Genomic DNA, 19649 nt, shown 5'->3' with positions numbered 1-19649 from the left:
AGTGTTATTCTGGGATGTTCTGGTAACTTGAGGGGGATGCAGAGCTTTAAGTAATGCTAGTGTTCACTCATGGAGTAGAGAAAAGAGAATGCAGATGCCTTCAGTCTGTCTTATTGCCTATCGTGTTTTCTTAGAGCACCTTATTTACCCTTTGAAATGTGTTTGATTTCTGCTGAGAAGCATGCATATTTTTCTGTAAGCTCTTGAAAAAGGTGCCAAGAGATGAGACTTATTGTTTTTCTTTCAGAGGTCATAGCTTGTAGTGTTTGTAGAATCTCATGAGACCAAAGCCAGCTAGCTGAGAGAGCAGTGATTTTACTGCCTTTTTGATGGCTTAGCTATGTACAAGGGCTGCTGTGGAAGTAATGCCTCCTATTTTATTACGTTGGTTCATGAAGTCAGGGGAAAATGGTTGGTGATATGTTAATAGAGGCTGAACCTTCTGCCGTTATTCCATTCCATTTTGTTGCCATGCAGCCAGTGCTAGCAGAAGGGCATTCTGACAAAATGATGTCTGACATCAAAGTGCATGTGAAGGAAAGGGGTGTCGCTGTATTCCTTCTGGGCGGAAAAAATAGTGCCCACTGACATTCATTAGTGCTTGCTTGGATGCCTGTGGAGACCAAACAGTGGATGTGAGCACAGTAAGGTGGTGGCTGGTGCATTTCAGCAGTGGCAGCAGTGATTTACTTCTGCTGATGCAGATTGTTATGGCTCCTACTCATTGCTGGCGAAAATGCTGAACTCATGATGATGAATACATTGAAAAAGAAGGTTTTGTAGCTGAGAATTTGTTCTATCAAGTAGCATTATCATATTCTTTGTGTCTGATGTCGTTTCCATGGAAATAAATAGGAGGCATTACTTTCATAGTGACCTACATCAAATTAGTCTCTTAAAAGGAAAATGTGCATTGTTTATAGCTAGGATTTTGCTAATGTGATTATACTTGGTTTGAAACCTTAAACTGGACTAGCAAAGCCTTGTGATTTAGACAAGGCTTGAGAATGCCCAGAGTGTTTGGGTACATAAGCTCAAACTCTTGTTGCTTAGCAAGGTAGAGGAGGACCTTAAGTAAGAAAATCCTGAAGTATTAGAATACTTCCAGGAAGGCAGATTTCTTTCTCAGGAAAGTGTTAGTAGAGTGCGTCTCATAAAACACTGCAAACTCATGATTCAGATCTTCTCACTGGACTAATTTCTTAGGCATCTTAAAATGGTTTGCTTTAATGAACTACGTTATTAGTTTATACCTTTCTAATTACTGTAGCTAGCCCCAGCACCCTGTTCCCAACCTCTGTATCCTCCACTACATGAGGATACAGAATTTGTGAGTTTGTGAATTGTTTTGTCATGCTTTGGTCTAGGTATTGCCAAAGTCTTGTTTAGGTGTGTGTACATAGGTCATGCACTAAATACTTGTGTAGGGTAGTTCCTATGAAAACTACAATGTATACTAGTGCTCTAAACAACATCTAAAAAATTTATCTGTAAACGTTGCTTCTGTAGTTCAACCTGTAAATGCGTAACAAGTAGCAGGAAGAATTGCCAGAAGGGAATATTGATGTCATTTTGTCTTAGGCATAGTGAAAACTATGCTGGTTACTTGGCAAGCTGCTGGTCTGATTAGTTGTCATTAGAAATAAAATTGTTCTGCCTCAGCATTCTTGAATAGATTCAGAAGTGTGATGTTGAAGTCTGTTATTCTAAAGTTATGCATAGTCATTTCTTATAGTCACCTTTATACTTGACTGAAGTATATCGTGCACATGATTGCATTTCATTATGCAGCACTGATTTCATTTCTGCATTCACACAAGTCTGTTTCAGGGTAATTGGTCTGAACAACTAAATTGCCAGAACAGTTGATTGGGCAGCGCAACAGTTTCCATGATATTTCAGCAGGATAACTGTGTCTGAACTATTTAAATTGAAGTAATCTTCTTTGTGAAGTACTTTAAATAGAGAATAGCTGGATATGTGCCCTCAGTGTTCAGTTACTTGTGTTGTTTTTTGTGGTATTTTTTTCTTTTTAAAGGCATCAATAAAAACAACAAAATAACTTCCCTCAGTAGCTGTAATGTCTTAAAGAAAAAGACTGAAGTCTAATATTGGCTTATTTAAAAACTTATCTATACATTATCTCAGGATTGGCTTTCAGAGTATGGTGTTAGGTTAGTTAGCTATAAAATCTTGCAACTGATTTTCTCATGCTAATTGTTGACTAGCATGAACTGAAACTGTAGTTGTATTTCAATGCTAGCATTCAGAGTTAGCAAAGTAGTAAATAGGCTGTATTATCTTCCACCTTGTCAAGATGTTATGGTATGGAATACCAGTAACCAAGAATCATAAAACCATGATACACCTGATTTGAACACAAATACAGGTGAAACTGGGACATCTGTAGCAGCAAGCTAGGGCACAGTTGACTGTGAGCGCAGTAGCTAATTCAGGGGAAGGAACATTCAGGAGAAATAAACTTGTTTATTATATGATGTAATTTGTGTGTGTATATTACTGTATTATTTCTAGAGTTCAGTCATCTTCATTTGCTTGTTTATTGCCAGATTTGTAGGATAAGATCTCTGTCTTCTTTACCTTTTAACCAAGCTGTTTGCTCTCTTTAAAAACAACAACAAAAAAAACCCTGCTGTTTTCCTAACTAATATTATATAAAATTATCTGAATACACAGAAGTCAACTTGTTCAATTTTAAGCATCATCTTATGCTAAGCGTGCTATTTTGTTGTTTGCTTTAAAAAAAAAAAAAAATAGTTCTTAGAGACTAATACCTGTGCTCTTGGAATTCCTATTTGGTGTATGTGTAGCTCAGAGTAGTTGCTTGCTGTGATTTATTTAGCTTTTGTATCCCCCTCAGTATGTGCCTCTTCTCCTACTTCCAGGATGTCCTTACAGTTCACTATCATCTGATACCATCACCATCCAAGAGTAAAAATGGCAGCAAAGAAAAAGAAAGAGAACAGGAAAAAGAAAAAGATGTAAAAGAAGAATTTGCTGAAGCTTTACGAGATCTGAAAATACAATGGATGACCAAGTATGTCTGCTGTTGTTACTACAGAACCTTGAAGCAGCTATACAAAAGAAACTGGGAAAAACATTGCTTTGAACTTTAGAATCTGTATTTCCATGTTCTGTCCTCCTCTCTTCTAGGCTGGATACCCCTGATGTGTACAACGAGTTGAAAGAAGCCTTTCCTAATCACCTTCCGCTGTATGTTGCAAGACTTCATCAACTGGATTCTGAAAAGGTTATTTAATGTTTTAAAACTTCGTCTCGCTTCATCTGTTTAGCTTAAACAACTGAATCTTCATACATGTTTGGCCTTGAATTGATTGCCATAGCTGTACTCAGTACAATAAAGCAGAATATCCTGATTAGATTGACAGTGATGTAAGCTGACTGAACGTGAATTACTTAATCCTGCAATAGAATGAAAGAAGGTGTGCCTTCTGTATGTTGGCTTGTCATCTGTTCCTTGTTCAGCTAAACATATTGTAAGCTTACTTATCGCTTTAGGCTACAAAATATTACTCTGATAATATCTGAGCAGAGCGCATTTCTCATTTTGCTCCACTTATGAACTGATAACATGTTACAGCGGAATTGCCCAGACAAGTGAGGGCAGTAACCCCTTGAAATAATACAGCTAAATTTACCATTTGTCATTGTCATCGAAAGATGACAATTGCAAACTATTACACAGAAGTGTCTGCGTGCATGGGGTTTTTTTTCTTCATCATGAAGAAATACACTTTCATGTATATGTCAATAGTTTCAATTTTTTTTCAGTTTCATTCTGATTTTGCATTTCAGTCAGAAGTGCATAAATGCTACCATTATTTCTTAAGCAATCATCGGTTTGTTATGGATCGTGTTTTCTTCCTGTGAAATGGGCGTCTGTGTGTTTACTTTCTTTCTATAGACTCTTTTGAATGAAATGTACTACGTATATGATTTCATATCTCTAAATATGTTTCTTCCTCTTCTTTTAGGAGCGTATGAAGAGACTTGATGAAATTGTTGAAGCCGCAAATACTGTAATCTCTCATATTGATCAAACAGCATTAGCAGTTTATTTTGCTATGAAGACCGATCCCAGACCTGATGCAACTACTATAAAAAAGTACCTAACCAGTAAATAATTTTCTTGCATCCTATTTTTGTAGTCTCTGTACTTTCTCTGCATATAAGAATTGGAATGACTATAACTGTCTTGAATGGCTTGTGTTGTTATTCAAAGCACAGACAGTTTCAAGCTTGTTTGCAGGATTTTGTTTATTATGTTTCAAGAGTACAGGAACAGGGAAGTCTGCAATTTGTTGCCTAGAAATGGTAAATAAAGTAAGGGTGCTTTCAGGATGTAAATAACTCTGAAAAAAAATGGGATACTAAGGTTGTATCAAGCCTAATGTCACATCAGGAGGAACCATTAGAAGAGGCTTGTATTTGAAATGCTAGCTTCCTTTCCATAATACTTTGCAACCTTTAGTAACTGGGTTAGCAGCTAAAATTGGCAGCAGTGTTAGAAGTAACTACTTGCCAAAGATTTCATTTGTGAAAGATACGGTGAGCATACTTCTGAGTATTTTTTATAATCTTTTTTTCTATTGTTTTCCTTTTTACTGTTAGATATGTTTCTCTGAATTACCACTATTCATCCCTAGGAAGACAGTATGTTCAAATTGATACCCTAGTCTGGAGAATTATTGTGGCATGGTTTTAGTCACAAATACTAGAGTTACAGATTTGAAGCTTAGGGCCCTAGAAGGGGAGGCTGAACATTTACTTGTTATGTTAGATAATATACCAGATTTCCGTTGTAAACGTAGTCTAGCTTTCCTTAATGTGTGTGTGTTTAATTCTACAGTTACTGACATAAAAACAAAGTTACGCTATAATAAATTTCATTCTGAGCATTTCTTGGTAAGTTGAACCATTAGGTCATGTGGTTGAATCTAACATCTGAAACTGAACACCAGATGTAGTGGTGCTTTAAATGGGTGCAATTCCTTTGAAGTCAGCAGAATTGTATCTGCTCAAGTTAGTGCTGGATTTGACGCTGTTCATAATGCCAAGAGCCGTAAAGCTTTATTTCTAGATGCTGGCTTACTCAGTTTTAAAATCCTGAGCTGCCCTAGCCGTAAGACACCAAAGATGTTTCAAACTGTGGAGAACAATCGATTTTTTTGTCATTTATAGTATGTCTCAGATAATTTTTTTTCCTCAGTTATTTTTATTTATTGTAAATAGCCCTGTTTTTAAGATGATGTTTGTGCTTATTTTCAATGTGTGTGTACTAACTGCTGGTCGTCAGTACTGATTCTGTTCTTAATGATGTGTCTATAAAAAGTCCTTAATATTTTTCATGCTGCTTTTTTTTTCTAGTGAAATGGAAAAACAGAAGACTACTTTAGTGGATGCACTTTGTCGAAAAGGAAGCGCACTGGCTGACCAGCTTCTTCATCTGCAGACCCAAGACGGGGCTGCTTCCAGTGATGCTGAAGGCAAGGATGAGGATCATGAGAGTTGCTCAGAAGCCTTGACAGAGACATTCTGGGAAACAACAAAATGGACTGATCTGTTTGACAGCAAGGTAAGAGTGCAGAGCAAACTTCCTTTTGCATATTGTATTTTTTTGTGCTCCTCTTGGAATTATGCACCACCTCTGTGTGCACATGTACGTTTCTCCCTTCTGCATTTTCATGCTGTCCCCCTAAGTTGTGCTTCCTTAATGACCTTTTTTCATAGAGATATTGCAAAACCTATCAAATCTGTGGTAAACCTCTCTCTCTGAATGTTTACATAGGGTTAAAAGGAAAGGAATAGAGTACCAGACTTCCTTGAAAAAGGTGCTTGCTTTGTTGAATTTCCCCCTCTCTGTACCTTTCAGGCATGGTTTTGGAACTTGTGAGCTGCTGTAGCTGTACGCAGAAGTATAAACAGCTACTCTGTGTAGTCCTCCATTCTTTTGCCCCTTCTATAAAATAGACAGCAGAAGTTTTGTGTTTTGCTGTCAGGAATGTCTATAGAAGTAAAAGAAGAAATTCTTGGAAATGTTTACACCGAAAAATTTATTGGCAAAAAATTTCTTGTTACTTTATGTTTACTGATGCTGGGACTAAGTTTTTCTGTTTCTATCTGAAACAGCAATTCCAGAAGAAAAGTCATTTGAGGCATTCTACTTGTGTAGCTTCTAATTCACTGAGCTTGACCTTTTAATGATTGAGTTACTGTGTGCTATTTAATTAGTTGCTGTGTGTAACTCTACGTATGGCTTTGGAAGATGAAGTAGCTAATGCACTTATTTCTATTTCAGATAAGCTGCCAAAGCACTTCAGATAATTACAAAGGAAAATCATAAAAATTATTTATTTTCTTGATAATAAGTAGTCTTCTTAGTAAGAAATTGTGCTTTAGCTGGAGGTTTGAACAAGAAAGTTGATGGTGACTACTCACTTCTTTTAGCGCATGTATTCTTGTACACATGCATCTTTTAAGCATATTCTTTCTGATCTTCATCTGATTATAGTATCCCATGGTAGCAGATTGTCCTTTAACCATACTGCATAGGAAAGAATTTTCTTCCTGTGTATCTGTAAGTACAATACTGGGAATAGTGAACCCCTTAATCTTTTGATTATAAACATGACGTGAATATTTTCAATGGAAAAACTGTATGGCTGTCCTGCTGGAAACCTATCAAGAAAAGTGCCGGGTCTGGAATGAGCAACTCTGGTTTGATCTGGACATGTGAAGGATTGGATCCAAGCATGGGACCCATCTGTGCAAGTGCAGGTTATGCTCTGAAAACAGATGCTTCTGCACTGTTAAATAAGTAACTAAAAGGCCAATATTGTTGTAGCATGTCATGTGGAAGTGAGTTCCATTGTGATTATGCATCGTGTTTCTTTGCTTTCCTTCTTGGAGTTACTCGTCAAGCAAATCTGAACTGATTATGGATACTAACTCTAGTGCAGAACTGTTATGGAACGCTCTGAGTGTTTTAGACCAGTGGCTTGTGAAAATTCTGAAAATGAGTCATCCTAACGATCCTTGAGATAGGTCATTGTCCTGTGCTTTTTCTGTCCTGTAACCATATCTAGCCTCACTTACTTGGCCCCACCTGGCCCATTTGCAGTTTGTCATCTCTGGTCTCTTGCTGCTGAACCAATTGCACTGTATTAGTTTAGTAGTGATGACTAATATGATTAGTATTACAAGGGACATGCAAGTGATCGTTGTATCTTTCCTACAAGGAAAGACTGAGACTGTTTAATCTGTAAGGAGAAGGCTCAGGTAGATATTCTTACAGTGAATAATGTGTGATGGAGGCAGGGGGTGAAAAGAAGAATGAAGCAAGGCTCTTCACAGTGGTCCCAGCAGCAGGGCAGGAGGCAGCAGGCACAAACCACAGGAATTACTACTTAAGCAAAAGCTTTCTGCTGTAAAAGCTATCCAGCACTAGAATGAGTTACCCAGATAGGTGTTGAAGTCTCAGCCCTTTGAGGTGTTTGTCATAGCTTGGCAAGTAGCTTAGATAGCCTGCTAGTTTCTGTGGTGCTTTCCTTTCACGCTTTCTGCATTCTGCAATTATATTGGCGGGTCAACAAGTATGTAGTGATAATTTTGTTACCAATTTAATCTTTCAGAAGACCACGTTATGGATATAGCTACTAATCTTTCCAGTGGTACTGTTGAGCAGTTCTAACCCCTACAAATTAAACAAAAAAACTTGAAGGGAAAGAAATAAGAATACCAAGCAGCATTATCATGTATGTATGATTATTAGAGCTGAGACTTAGTTTTTTCACATTTTTACTTCTATTTTCTCTTTCTGGAAACTCTGAAAAGGGTGAGGAGTGAAAATACTGTGACTTCAGGTCTTAGTCTGCTGTCTCCTTCCAAAGCAATACACTCTTTTTCTTGCTAACAGAGTGGGAGAAAAGAACCAAGGCCAGACCTAGGGGAGTTATTCTCAAAAGAGAAAACAATACTGTTTCTTCTTCGTTGTTTTATAGAAGTTTTATGTTTGCTGTGGTTTGTATTCTCTTATTTCCATTGCTATCAGGTGTCATGTCCACCTGGTAGTTTCCAGGAGAACTAACTAGTAAGCAATTTGACAGCTCAGATCTGCTGTTTGAGCTGTTAGCAGTATGCTTTCCAGACAGCAAAGGTGTATTCTTTGTGTGGTGTATGACAAAAGGAGGCAATGGATTGCAGGTACTACAGAGCAATAGCAGACAAGAAAGAAGGAATATTGGCTCATCCCTTCTGATAAACCGTGACAGTTCAAGAGGAGAGACACTGCTCCCTTGGCTGCTGTCCCTTAAACGGGGATGAGAAGGGGTGAACCCAGGCTTCACTACTTCTGGTCACTCCGGTGCATTGCTTGCACCTGAACTCCCTGGGTTAGCCATGCCTTCTCACTTGGTACTCAACCATTGGTTGAGGCCATGACCTGGCAATTCCACTGCATGTGGTCATTCAGAAACATAAGTAGATAATGATGATCCAGTTATGCTTTACTTAGCTCTGTTAATTTCCTAGAGTATAGATCTGTATTATGGTATAGTTTAACATGAAAATAGATAGGAAAAATTTGATTGTGTTCTACTATCTGTTGCTGTAGACTGTGAGAGTAGCAATACATGTGTATCATGGGCTATTGTTTTTCTACAAAAACAAAAAATGAATTTGACAATGTGCAGCTCATTCTTTCCACTCACTTCTACCAAACTGCCTCTGATGCTCGAGCTGACTGGTCAATATTCACCTATTTTTATTGTGGCAAGTTTTGTAGGTGGGATTATGCTTAAAATTTTCTGAACCTTCTGCTTGAACAAGTGTCTTCTTGTTTTAAATATCACTATTAGCACTCAGTTTTACAGAATCACAGAATTATCAAGGTTGGAAAAGGCCTAGAAGATCATCCAGTCCAACCATCACCAATACTTCCCAGCTAAATCATATCCCTCAACACAACATCCAAACGTTTCTTGAACACCCCCATGGTCGGTGACTCCACCACCTCCCTGGGCAGTGCATTCCAGTGCCTGACTACCCTTTCCAAGAAGTAATATTTCCTAATGTTGAGTAATATTTCCTAATCTCCCCTGGCACAATTTGAAACCATTGCCTCTAGTTCTATCACTGTCTACACGAGAGAAAAGGCCGACCCCTAGCTCACTGCAACATCCCTTCAGGAAGTTATAGAGAGCTATAAGGTCTCCCCTGAACAATCCCAGCTCCCTCAGCCGCTCCTCATAAGGCCTGTGCTCCAGACCCCTCACCAGCTTCATAGCCCTCCTCTGAACGTGTTCCAGGGCTTCAATGTCTTTCTTGCAGTGAGGGGCCCAAAACTGAACACAGTACTCAAGGTGTGGCCTCACCAGGGCCAAGTACAGGGGGACAATTACCTCCCCTTTTCTTTCTTTATAACTTTTTATCCATGTAGAATAATTGTTCCTATGAGTCTCTGGCTCAGTGCCACATACAGTTTTACTGTCTTACTACTGGATTATTTTACTACTTTAGAAACAGTGTGTTTGGTGAACGTAATTTTGTTTTGAAGACTGGTAAAGGACAATCTGAAGTTTTGAGCATCTAGGAGAAGCCTTAATGTTCATGTAGAAGCCTTAATGTTCATCTCCTTTTAGGAGAATTGCCGAGGTTGGAAAAGACCTCCAAGATGGACAGGTGGACTAGATCATCTTGCACCAAGATTTCCAGAGGGAAGTTTGAGAATAGCATTGAGAACATAGTAGTATTTAAAGCTTCAAAACAAACTCTAAGAAACGGACGAGTATTATTGCAACAAAGGGCAGAAGTGTCTTTGTTGTTTGTGATAGCCTTCAGTACAATGGACTTGTGCTTGACAAAATTCACATTGGTAGTAAATAAAACAAACAAAAAGTCTAGAATGCAATTCTGTGACTGAGTTCTAGAAAGGCTTAAATGAGGCAGCGAAGTTATTCTAACACGTGAAGTTAGAACTGAAAATATGGAGCTCTTCCTGTACTTGAGCATGACTTCGTGTCACTGATGTTCAAAAGGTGGAGCAATAGGGTGAGAACAAATGGATGTAAATGTTCAGTACGGTATTCTAGTGGTTCGAGTATGTTAATTGTTTTAGATAGAAACATTGCATTGTTTTTTTGTTTTTACCTCAAAGCTTCACTTGAGTCAAAGTTCTTCCACGTGACAGTGTTTAAAGCAAAGTGAATTTCTGAAAACCGTGTTTTCTTTTATGTTATTTCTAAAGGTGCATTGAGAATAACATCACTTCTGTGTGCTTTTGCTTACCCCCTAGTAAATAAAGCACTATTTGTGTAATACCTCTCTTCTGCTATTGAGGTATGTGCATTACCACGGGGTGTTCTTAAATTCCCTTACCTGCCTGATTTCCAATGATGTATCATGCTTGTCATCATGTTATAGCAAGTGTGCAGGGGAGACTGGTGCTTGCTGTTGATAGTAAGTACACTGTGCCGGCTTCCAGCTGTTCTAGTTAGACCTCTTGTCTCTGAAGTTTTATTTTAAATGATACGTGAAAGAAAATACGTGTTCTGTATAGAAAAGCAATTTGAATATACCACAGTTGAGGTAGCTCTGTTCGGCAAGTATTTGTTTGATTATGCAGGCAAATTTGTGATAGTGCTTTAGTATTTTTTTTAGTATGGAAATATAATTTTTTATTTATTTATTTATTTTAAATTTACGTGAACGTAACTGTAAACTTTGCAGGCCAAAATGACCAGATTTAAGCAAAACTTCTATGGGAGAGTAGTAGGATTTACCTATTTCTTACTGACCCTGACTTGTCTATAGAATTTAACTCCTCAGCAGCTAATCCAAAGGTTTAAGCAAAAAGTCATGTTTAAAAATAAGCAAACAGATAAAATACCCAGACCTTTCCATCCTGCCTTTTAAGCATCTTTGGCCTGGAGTGTTTTCCATAGACATATGCAGCTGTCTGTTCCAGCAGATCATACTCAGTCACTGCCAAAAGCTTGTTGCTCTGCACTTGGTTCCATGAACTCCCGTTCCTCTCTGAAAATAAGATAAGTCAATTTTTGTATGAATATTGCTTTTATTTGTAATATTTGATTGAGCAGAGAGTCAACGTAAGTAGCTGAGAAACCTTAGTTTATTCCCACAGCAACACTTGAGCCTGAAGAAGCTCGCTCCCTGATAATTATAAACACGACAGCTTCAGTATTCTTACAGAGAGGTGTGTTGTCTGTAGGTGTTGTGTAATGTAGCATTTTAGTTACTTGTAAATGCAGATACATTTTAATCAACAGTTCAAATAATGAAGTAACTAATTCTACAAATCTCTTCTCTTTTTGCTAAATATGAAGATCCCAGAAAGATTTTCATTAGGTAGTTGTTTAGTATTTGTGGATCTTCAGTGGGCTGGCTTTTTAAAGAAGCATTTTCAGATTTGAAAGTGCTATAGCCATGCAAATGTGTTGAGAGAACTTCAGAACTTTATCTTCCAAAGTGTATGCATCTTTTTGTAGCTGTCAGCAAGTTAGGCAGGCAATTACCAACTATTGCTGTGGGTCTGGCTTTACGTGTACTTATATTACAGGCCATTAGCTTGGGATTGTAGGAGCTAAGGTTTATTTCCCAACCCCAAAGCATCCTGAAAATGCATGTTGTTTTTTGTTTCCCTTGATACAGTTCTTTGGCCAGTTTCTCATCTATATCATTTGTTCTATAAAAGCTGGCCCTGTATTTATTGAAATCGTGAAATAATACCAAGCATTTAGAATTCATTCCTATTCTTACACTTAGCAGCTGCTTTGGTATACTATGGATTTATTTGCTGTTGTTGTACATTCTGATAGCAACTCTTTGTTATATCTATTTATATAGTTCTGTGATGCTATAAAGCTTGCACTATTGTAATTGTAAGGCTTACTTGTGCGTTTATTGATCAAATTAATGAAGTATTATTTCTTAAATCCTTACTTGTAAATCTATACTGATTTTAAAGCATTTCATACATTGTTCTTAACTTCTGAAGTTCTAACAAGCTTTTAGTATTCTTACTTGTTTACAGCTGACTGTGGGTTTTTGTTTGTTTATTTTTCAAGCACTTAGACAGAAATGAGCTTTTATTGAAGGGTCTTGGAGCATTGTTTCAACCTTTTGGTCCTTCAGAGATTTTCTCATTTAGAAATACCCAAACTTTTACTTGGCCAGAGTAAGGGTGTTTCGTAAAATACTTTGTTTTCTTGCCACAAAAACTCTAGGAAGCCCTGTTACGAAAGAAATGCTGTCAAGTGGCTTTCATCCTGCCTTTATCACTGATGTTCAATAACCATTCAAAACTTACAGGGGTCAGGTAAGAGCTTTCTTAATGGAGCAGTGACATTATTTCTGGTTAGCCTTTAATATGTTATATTTGCTGAAAGCTCCAATGCATCTCTCACTTAATTTTGGTTTGTTTTCTTTTGGTTTGTTTTGTGGTTCTATCATACTTTCAGAAAGGATTTTTTTTTTTTCTTCATTTTACTTCTTTAAGTTTAGTTTAATCAATTAAGTCTGCTGATGGATCCACTGAGCAATTGTTCAGAAGTGTTTGGATTGAGAATGCAGCATGCAAAGTACTTTTCCAATAGCGATATTTGGAAAGATTTGTATGTGAATGGTGCTCTATGCTCATTGTTGCATATGTGTGTGTGCTTTAACTAGTACAGTTTGTATTCAAAAGCTATTACAGCTTAAGTGAATACCTCCACATAACCAAATAATACTGGAAGACAGAAGAAGAATGGGCAATGCTTAAGTGCTTCGCATATGAAGTATTTGGTTCTTCAGAGCTTGAAAACTGTACCTTCACTTCCATGATAGTTAATTGTGCCATTTCCTTTTCTAGCTCAGTCTTTTAGGTATAGATACTGCAGAATACTGCATGTCAATTAACATTCAGTAAGTGTGTTCAGTTAGCTAAAATTAGGCAGGTTCTTCATTCCTTGCAGAATAGGAATATTGGATTCCTTAGTATTTTATTACTAGAAAATACTTAAAATCTTTATAAAGCAAAATAATTCTGTACATCCTTGAGGTATTTTTTTGTTGGCTTCTCAGTGGTGTATTTTAAGTATGCATTGTTGGAAAACTGACTTCCATTTGAGGAATCAGAGAAAAGGAAAATCATTGTACTGAGTGAATGAATTGCAAACTCTAATACCAGATTGCATTAGAACTGTACTAAAAATAATAGTAATGCCATGTTCTCCAACTGTGGTGCTGTTACTCTTTTTTAAAATAAATAAATAAAAAAAATAGGCTACTTACTGCGAGTATTCCAAAGGGAATAGATGAAAGTGCCCTGATTCATCACTAATTCTTAATGATGGGTGAAGTAGTATGAACCACCTTGCAACACTCTGAACGCAATTACAGTGTTCAGAACCTGATTTATTTCACATTATCTCTGAAGTAAACACATTCATTCACGAATGCTAGTTGCAGCATTGTCGGGTCTTGTGACCACTATCGAGTTGGAGTGTCAAGAGGAAGTTTTCTTATCATCTATTCTTAATATAGTGCCAATGTTGAGGAGTTGACCAAAAATCTGAGGTTTGTCTTCATGCTTACCTGTCTTCATTGCCTGTTTATAACTATGTGCATACCTCTGTATGTATACATATATATACACACATATATCATTCAATATATATGTTCATATTTGTTTCTACAGTAAGTTTATTTCCTGCAAACCAACACTCTTAATGGGGTCTTTGTTTCTGTGGATTACGGATATGTCTGCCTGGTTCTTGATGATTTTCTTTTGTTTAAACTACTTTTTACCATGCGGTTGCCTCTAGCAAATGAAAATCCAAAGAATCTAGAAATGAGATGACTAAAGAATTTGAATAATGATGCCTGTATTGCATAAAATGTTCTGAAGTCAGATATGTTCGTGAAGTCATAAGTAGTTTCTAGGACATTCTTGTTTATAAAAATGCAATCTCTTTCATGTAAATGTTTTACTTCAAATCACTTCTACTACCTGAAGAGAATCTTCTCAGTTATTTGTTAAGCCTTATGAGAGCCAAGTATTTTAATATCTAAACTGTTTTATTTTCACCTTGTAGGTTTTGACTTTTGCCTATAAGCACGCATTGGTGAACAAAATGTATGGGAGAGGTCTCAAGTTCGCAACAAAACTTGCGGAAGAAAAGCCAACAAAAGACAACTTGAAAAACTGCATTCAGGTAAAGTGTATTTAGTAAAATGATGGTTTGTATTAGTTCTGAGTAAATGTTTAAATGTAGCAGGTATAATCTTTGTTATATTTTACGTTGTAGAACTCAAAGTGCTAACCTTATCTAAGCTTTTGATGTTTGGTCCCAGTTTTAATAGCAGTTTCTTTTTCATTTTTTTTCTAGAGTATTTGCCATGTTTCTTCTGCATATTTCAATCATTATGTGGGTGTTTAACCACTGTTATCATTACTGGTAGTAATCGCAAATAGTGCCAGTATAATATAGGTAGAGAATCAATGGGAACTACTGTACCTCCTACAAAATATGATCACATCTAATATTTGTGTGTGTAATTGAAAGGCTGTAGATCACTTAGATTTTCAAAGCTAAGTAAATTAAAGTTCTCTAGACTTATCTTTCTGATTACAGATATCCTTAGTGAGTTGTTTATGTCAGTGCAGTATTTGGTGGAAGGACTGAAACTGAAGAATAAGACCCATGAGTGTCTCACTACCTTTTTTTAATGTTTGCTTTCTTCTTTCAGCTAATGAAGTTACTCGGATGGACTCACTGTGCAACTTTCTCTGAAAACTGGCTTCCTGTTATGTATCCCCCTGATTATTGTGTATTCTAAAAGTCTGAACATTGTAAACCTAAAGTAATTCTGTAAGGGCAGGATATGAAAAGATAAGTTTGACTTTTTTTTTTTTTTAATTTCTTTTTTTTTATAGGAACGCATGTTTTCATTACTGAATGTCGATCACTACATTGTGTGTATTTATCAGTAAAGGCACCTGGGTACAGCTTAATACCTGTTAACCTGACTCCAGTCATCAGGGAGTTACCTTATTGTGCATCCCATTGCTGGCAATGGATGTGCCAGAACTGCCAACACAGAGGATTTGGAATTAGGCTGATATAGCTTACTGCATGCACGTTAGGTTCTTAACTGTTAATTTTAACTGCAAACCTGTAAAACTCTGTATTTTTTACAGTAAAATGACTTTTAACACGTTTGATCTTAATTTCATTTCCAATTGTATGAAGGCCTTAAAGCTACTTTAGGAGTAGCTAAAACCTTATTTATTAGACAAAAGTAATGGGACATAATTATCCGTATTGTTTGCAGGAGTTTACATTTGTGGTTTTGTTGTTTGTTTATTTGTTTGTTTTTTTTTTTAATAAGAAAAATTCAACCTCTGAAACTGTTAATAGATGCAGCTCAGAATTGCTGATGCATAGGTGCTCTTGTATATCTTCATTTTGGAGTGATTTCAAGCAAACTCAAAAATCCACGTGAACCTGAGTATCAGGACAGGCTGATACACGTGTATAAAGTGCCAGACAGTTAAATCTTGACCAGGTATTGTAAAGCTATACATATATGTTTAATAATGTTAAAAATGTAAAACACGGCAGAATAAACGTGCAAAACTGACGATTGGAAAACACCACGTGCACTCTGATACTTTAAGAGATTAAGGTAATAAAAACAAATAAAGCTAAAAATATTGGTTTATCTGGGAATACGTAAATGAAACTTGCTGAAAGAGAACACCTTCCAAACAGCAGAAGTTGAGTGCAGCCTCGAAGATCAGTGCTTTCTGTTAATGCCTCCTTGCTATCTGACTTACTGCCAGTGCTCCTCCAGCAGAGTGAAATTGGTCTGTTTGAATAGGTTGCAAGCGTGAACCCAAGACAAATGAACTGCAGGTACCGTCTTGCCAGATTTCTTGTAACACAAAACGCGGGATTCAGATACAGCTACAGCTTCACTGACATAAACGCAAAGGAGGTGTACCGTAATTCCACATTGCATTCCAAACTGCGAGATGCAGGCATTAAATCAAAATTAGTAGTTGTTTGGTTTTTTTTCCTTCAGTTCTCTCTTACCGTGGCTTTAAGCAACTTGACGTTTGATTCTGGAAATTCTGCCAGGATGGTTGTATCAAATACATTGCAAAGTTGTTCTAAAAATTCATAGTCTGTACTGAATCTGAATTTATTCGCCCACAGTAAAACAGTCCCTGGCTGGCAGAAGTACACCATTGTTGCTAGCAGGGCATCCAGAGCACTATGATGGTATACAACATCACTTGCCAGTATAAAATCATAATGGTGAGTTGATAAAGGGAAGTCTTCGTTGAGTCTTTCCCCCCACACCAGTTTTCTCACCTCAGGTTTGTGCGTATTCATGTTGTGTGTATTTCTTGAAATATTGAATGAGAGATTTTCAAGAACTTCAGGCAAATCGGTAGCTGTAACATAAGCTCCTAAAGAATACATAGATTTGTTTTAATCCAAACGTATATAGTTGAACCTAAAGATATAGACTTGTGATATTACTTCCCCTGCTTCCCCCTCCGCAATATCTAGAATCTTCATTAACAAAACAGTATTCAACTTTGCTTTCATGTTTTTTAAAGAGCAGTGGTGAATGCATTAATTTCAGCTGTTGCTTCATTGCTTTCAAGTAGCAGTCACACATCTAGATCGTTTTTCATAGGAAATCTGAAAGGAAATAGTTTACTGACCTAAGATGGAAGCCACGATGGAAACCAAGCCTGTTCCAGCACCAATTTCCAACACTTTCTTGTCTTTGAGGTTGAATCGTTCTTGATTTGATTCCAGATACTGAGACAAAGCCAGTGCCTGAAATAGTTACCACGTATTCATAAAATGGTATCAATTAAGTTGCACAAAAATTAATTTGATGTTTTTATACTGTATTTTTTTATACAGTGGAAAACACTGATGGCTGTAACATAAACATAATATGGAAAGAAACATTGTGTCCTGTTCTTTATGTCAAGCGATTCCAATTAAAGTAACTTATTGTTCATTTTAGGTTTTGTGAGATAATGGATTTGCAGCAGACACATATAGCTTTTGTGATTCCTCTCACAGCTCAAGATAGGTAGCACCCAGATGGGAACTGTGCTATTGATAAGTAAACATACACAGATGCCAAATAAATTAACTGTTCTTTTACTCGTCTTCTTCACAGTGGTGTTGGGGTTTTGACTCCTGTGCTTTCTTATAACGCAACACTGCCCACCTGCTCTGGGAAGGCTGACAGCTCATGAATCACCAGCACAATTTGCACAAGCTGTCGCTTTGCTGGGAAAGTTTTACCCATCCACGATCTGACACCTGGTTAATTTGAGAACTGATGTTCTGACATTCCAGGTTAAGGTACCGTTTCATTCATCCATACGCTTCATTTTTCTCTTCTTTTTGGTCGGACGTTGTTGGTGAGCTTTTCCAATAAGTAAACCCTCTCTTCCTGCAGAGCCACATTTCTGAGTCTCCGTTAAAGTTCTTTTTTGCAGCAGAAGGAATGAAGATTGGAGAAGACCTGTTTGCAAGTATGTATGTTTGCGCTGGGATAGTTCCAGGATGTTCTTTGAAACAAACATTTTCAGTATTTCCAAGCAATTTTAACATTCTTTTTCCCTGATATCTTCATCCAGATGACAAATAGGAAGAGGTAGGTGTGTGCATGTTGTTGTTTTTTTTTATTTCCTTAGTTCTGTACATAGAAATAATTTACCGTCTATTCATTTACATCCCCCATTTCTTTTGGTGCAAACTACCAAGTCAGTGTAAGGCAGGGCTTTCTGCTCTGGTGCTTCACAGCTTGGTTCCTCACAAGAAACAGATGTTAACTAAAAACAACGTCAGCTCAAGGTTTGTCTACCACTGTCATGACTGATTTATCTGTCACATTGTGTGCCTCCGGTGGCGCAGTGGTAGAATTGCTGCTTGCAACACCAGAGGCCCGGGGTTCGAATCCCCCCTGTGGCGCAAGTGGCAGAAATGCTGCTCTGCTACACAGAAGGTCTCGAATCCCGGGAGTTGGACTCGATGATCTCTAAGGTCCCTTCCAACTCGCACAATACTATGATATTATGATGATATCAGTTCCCTGGATGCCGTACATTGAGTACTTACCCCAGGCCATACCACCGCTCCATAGTGTTCTATGGATTCCTGGATGACAATGTGCTGGCCTGCGTAAGTGTAATGCTCTTTGTCGAAGTAGTGGGAAACTGTAGGAGCCCAGTTCTGCAATATTTTAAGAATTACTGGTGAATCTGTGTGAGAGAGAGAGAAGGCAAAATGGGTATCTTATATACATGTGTTAACGTACAGCTTGTTAAAGTACTTTGTGAGTATTGTACGTGAGCGCATGCATTAGAAAAGCTGTTGGGTGGTTGGGCTCCAGACCATCTGCTCTCCAGCCATGGGCAGCCTTGAGCTGGTGGGGGCAGCCCATGGCAGGAGGCTGGAACTGTGGATGAGCTTTGCATAGATTTTGATTGATGCCTTCCTGCAGTTCTTGGTAGGTGTTCAAGCAAAGCGGTTTAGCTTGTGTTAAAATTTGTAATGCCCACAGCTTTAGCAGCGCCAGCCCAACCAGTACGTGTTATAAACTGCTTTCTGATGGTGCTTAAGAAATAATTCTCTGATGCCTAAATAAAATCCAGAGGCTTTTTACAATATCCCAGAATCACAGAATTATAGGGGTTGGAAGGGACCTCTAGAGATCATCGAGTCCAACCCCCCTGCCAAAGCAGGCTCCCTACACCACGTCGCACAGGTAGGCGTCCAGGCGGGTCTTGAATATCTCCAGAGAAGGAGACTCCACCACCTCCCTGGGCAGCCTGTTCCAGTGCTCCGTCACCCTCACCGTAAAGAAGTTCTTGCGCACATTCGTGCGGAACTTCCTATGCTGAAGTTTCAGCCCATTTATATGCGTGTCAATTGTGGAATTAGGATACTCTTCCTAGGTTTGGTGCAAAAATAAATGACAACAGAGGAAAAAAGCCTGGGAAAAGTAGAGCTGAAGAAGAGTGACAGATTGACATTTACTATCTGAAGACAGAAAAATGAAGTGACACAATGCCAGCACGCCACAGCAATTACAGTATTACAGAGGATTATACCGGAGTTGGATTCTGCTGTTGATGAGCAGTTGGAGCTGCAAGTGCAGTTCTCAGAGTCACAGGGCTCTTCACAAGCTTCTCCTTCCACTGTTTGGCAGTCTGTTGCCCTTTGCATCCTGTTGGGAAATAGCAGCTGCCGTGCGGAGATTGTGGAGCTGAAATAGAAATACACGTATAGAAAGTTGAGGGCAATTTCTTAGCGTAAGATGATTGGAAAGCTGGCTGTGGGATCTCCCCATCCTGCTCTGGCTCTGCCCAGGTTCATGTGATTGGGTTGGGTGGCCTCACATTGCCAGAGGTTCCGCTTGGTATCTCATCCAGTCCTCAGAGGAGAAGCTTGGCAGAGCAGGCAGTTTTTAAGGGCAGAATGACTGCTGACAGGTGGAGATGGTTTATTTGCACCCACAGTACTGACACCATTGCAGCTCTACTGATACCTGATCTATTCCTTACC

The 19649-nt window shown here is 38.1% G+C and overlaps 2 protein-coding genes across 4 annotated transcripts in view; one reads left to right on the top strand and one right to left on the bottom strand.

Moving 5' to 3' along the window:
• Positions 1–17026, top strand: part of TPP2 (tripeptidyl peptidase 2) — a 50290-nt gene extending 33264 nt beyond the window's left edge. For 2 of the 3 annotated variants that reach the window (XM_072353727.1, XM_072353717.1), the window contains 6 exons: positions 2907–3058; positions 3175–3271; positions 4017–4147; positions 5410–5617; positions 14136–14255; positions 14791–17026. In XM_072353727.1, the coding sequence (XP_072209828.1) occupies positions 2907–3058; positions 3175–3271; positions 4017–4147; positions 5410–5617; positions 14136–14255; positions 14791–14880 (798 nt within the window). In that variant the 3' untranslated portion in view covers positions 14881–17026. Of the gene's footprint in view, positions 1–2906; positions 3059–3174; positions 3272–4016; positions 4159–5409; positions 5618–14135; positions 14256–14790 lie in introns of those variants that run through there. The other variant, XM_072353733.1, reaches the window with a different exon arrangement.
• On the bottom strand, positions 16125–19343 carry METTL21C (methyltransferase 21C, AARS1 lysine). The gene is made up of 4 exons (XM_072353746.1): positions 19196–19343; positions 18201–18343; positions 16781–16898; positions 16125–16519 (listed from the first exon to the last, which is right to left on the bottom strand). Exons 1-4 carry the CDS (start codon positions 19308–19310, stop codon positions 16125–16127), a joined length of 771 nt encoding a protein of 256 aa, XP_072209847.1. The 5' UTR covers positions 19311–19343.
• Between the last annotated feature and the right edge of the window lie 306 nt (positions 19344–19649).

The sequence above is a fragment of the Excalfactoria chinensis genome, chromosome 1 (assembly GCF_039878825.1).
Source record: "Excalfactoria chinensis isolate bCotChi1 chromosome 1, bCotChi1.hap2, whole genome shotgun sequence".
NCBI lineage: Eukaryota > Metazoa > Chordata > Aves > Galliformes > Phasianidae > Excalfactoria > Excalfactoria chinensis.
Note: the sequence above shows the minus strand (reverse complement) of the source record. Positions and strands in the feature narration are given on the sequence as shown.

Excerpts from the sequence above, each read along its gene's own strand:
- METTL21C (XM_072353746.1), bottom strand. The coding sequence starts at position 19,310 with ATGCAAAGGGCAACAGACTGCCAAACAGTGGAAGGAGAAGCTTGTGAA. Across the intron at positions 16,899-18,200 it reads GAGCGGTGGTATGGCCTGGG|GCACTGGCTTTGTCTCAGTA; the intron begins GTAAGTACTCAA and ends TAACTATTTCAG. Across the intron at positions 16,520-16,780 it reads CATCGTGGCTTCCATCTTAG|GAGCTTATGTTACAGCTACC; the intron begins GTCAGTAAACTA and ends TGTATTCTTTAG.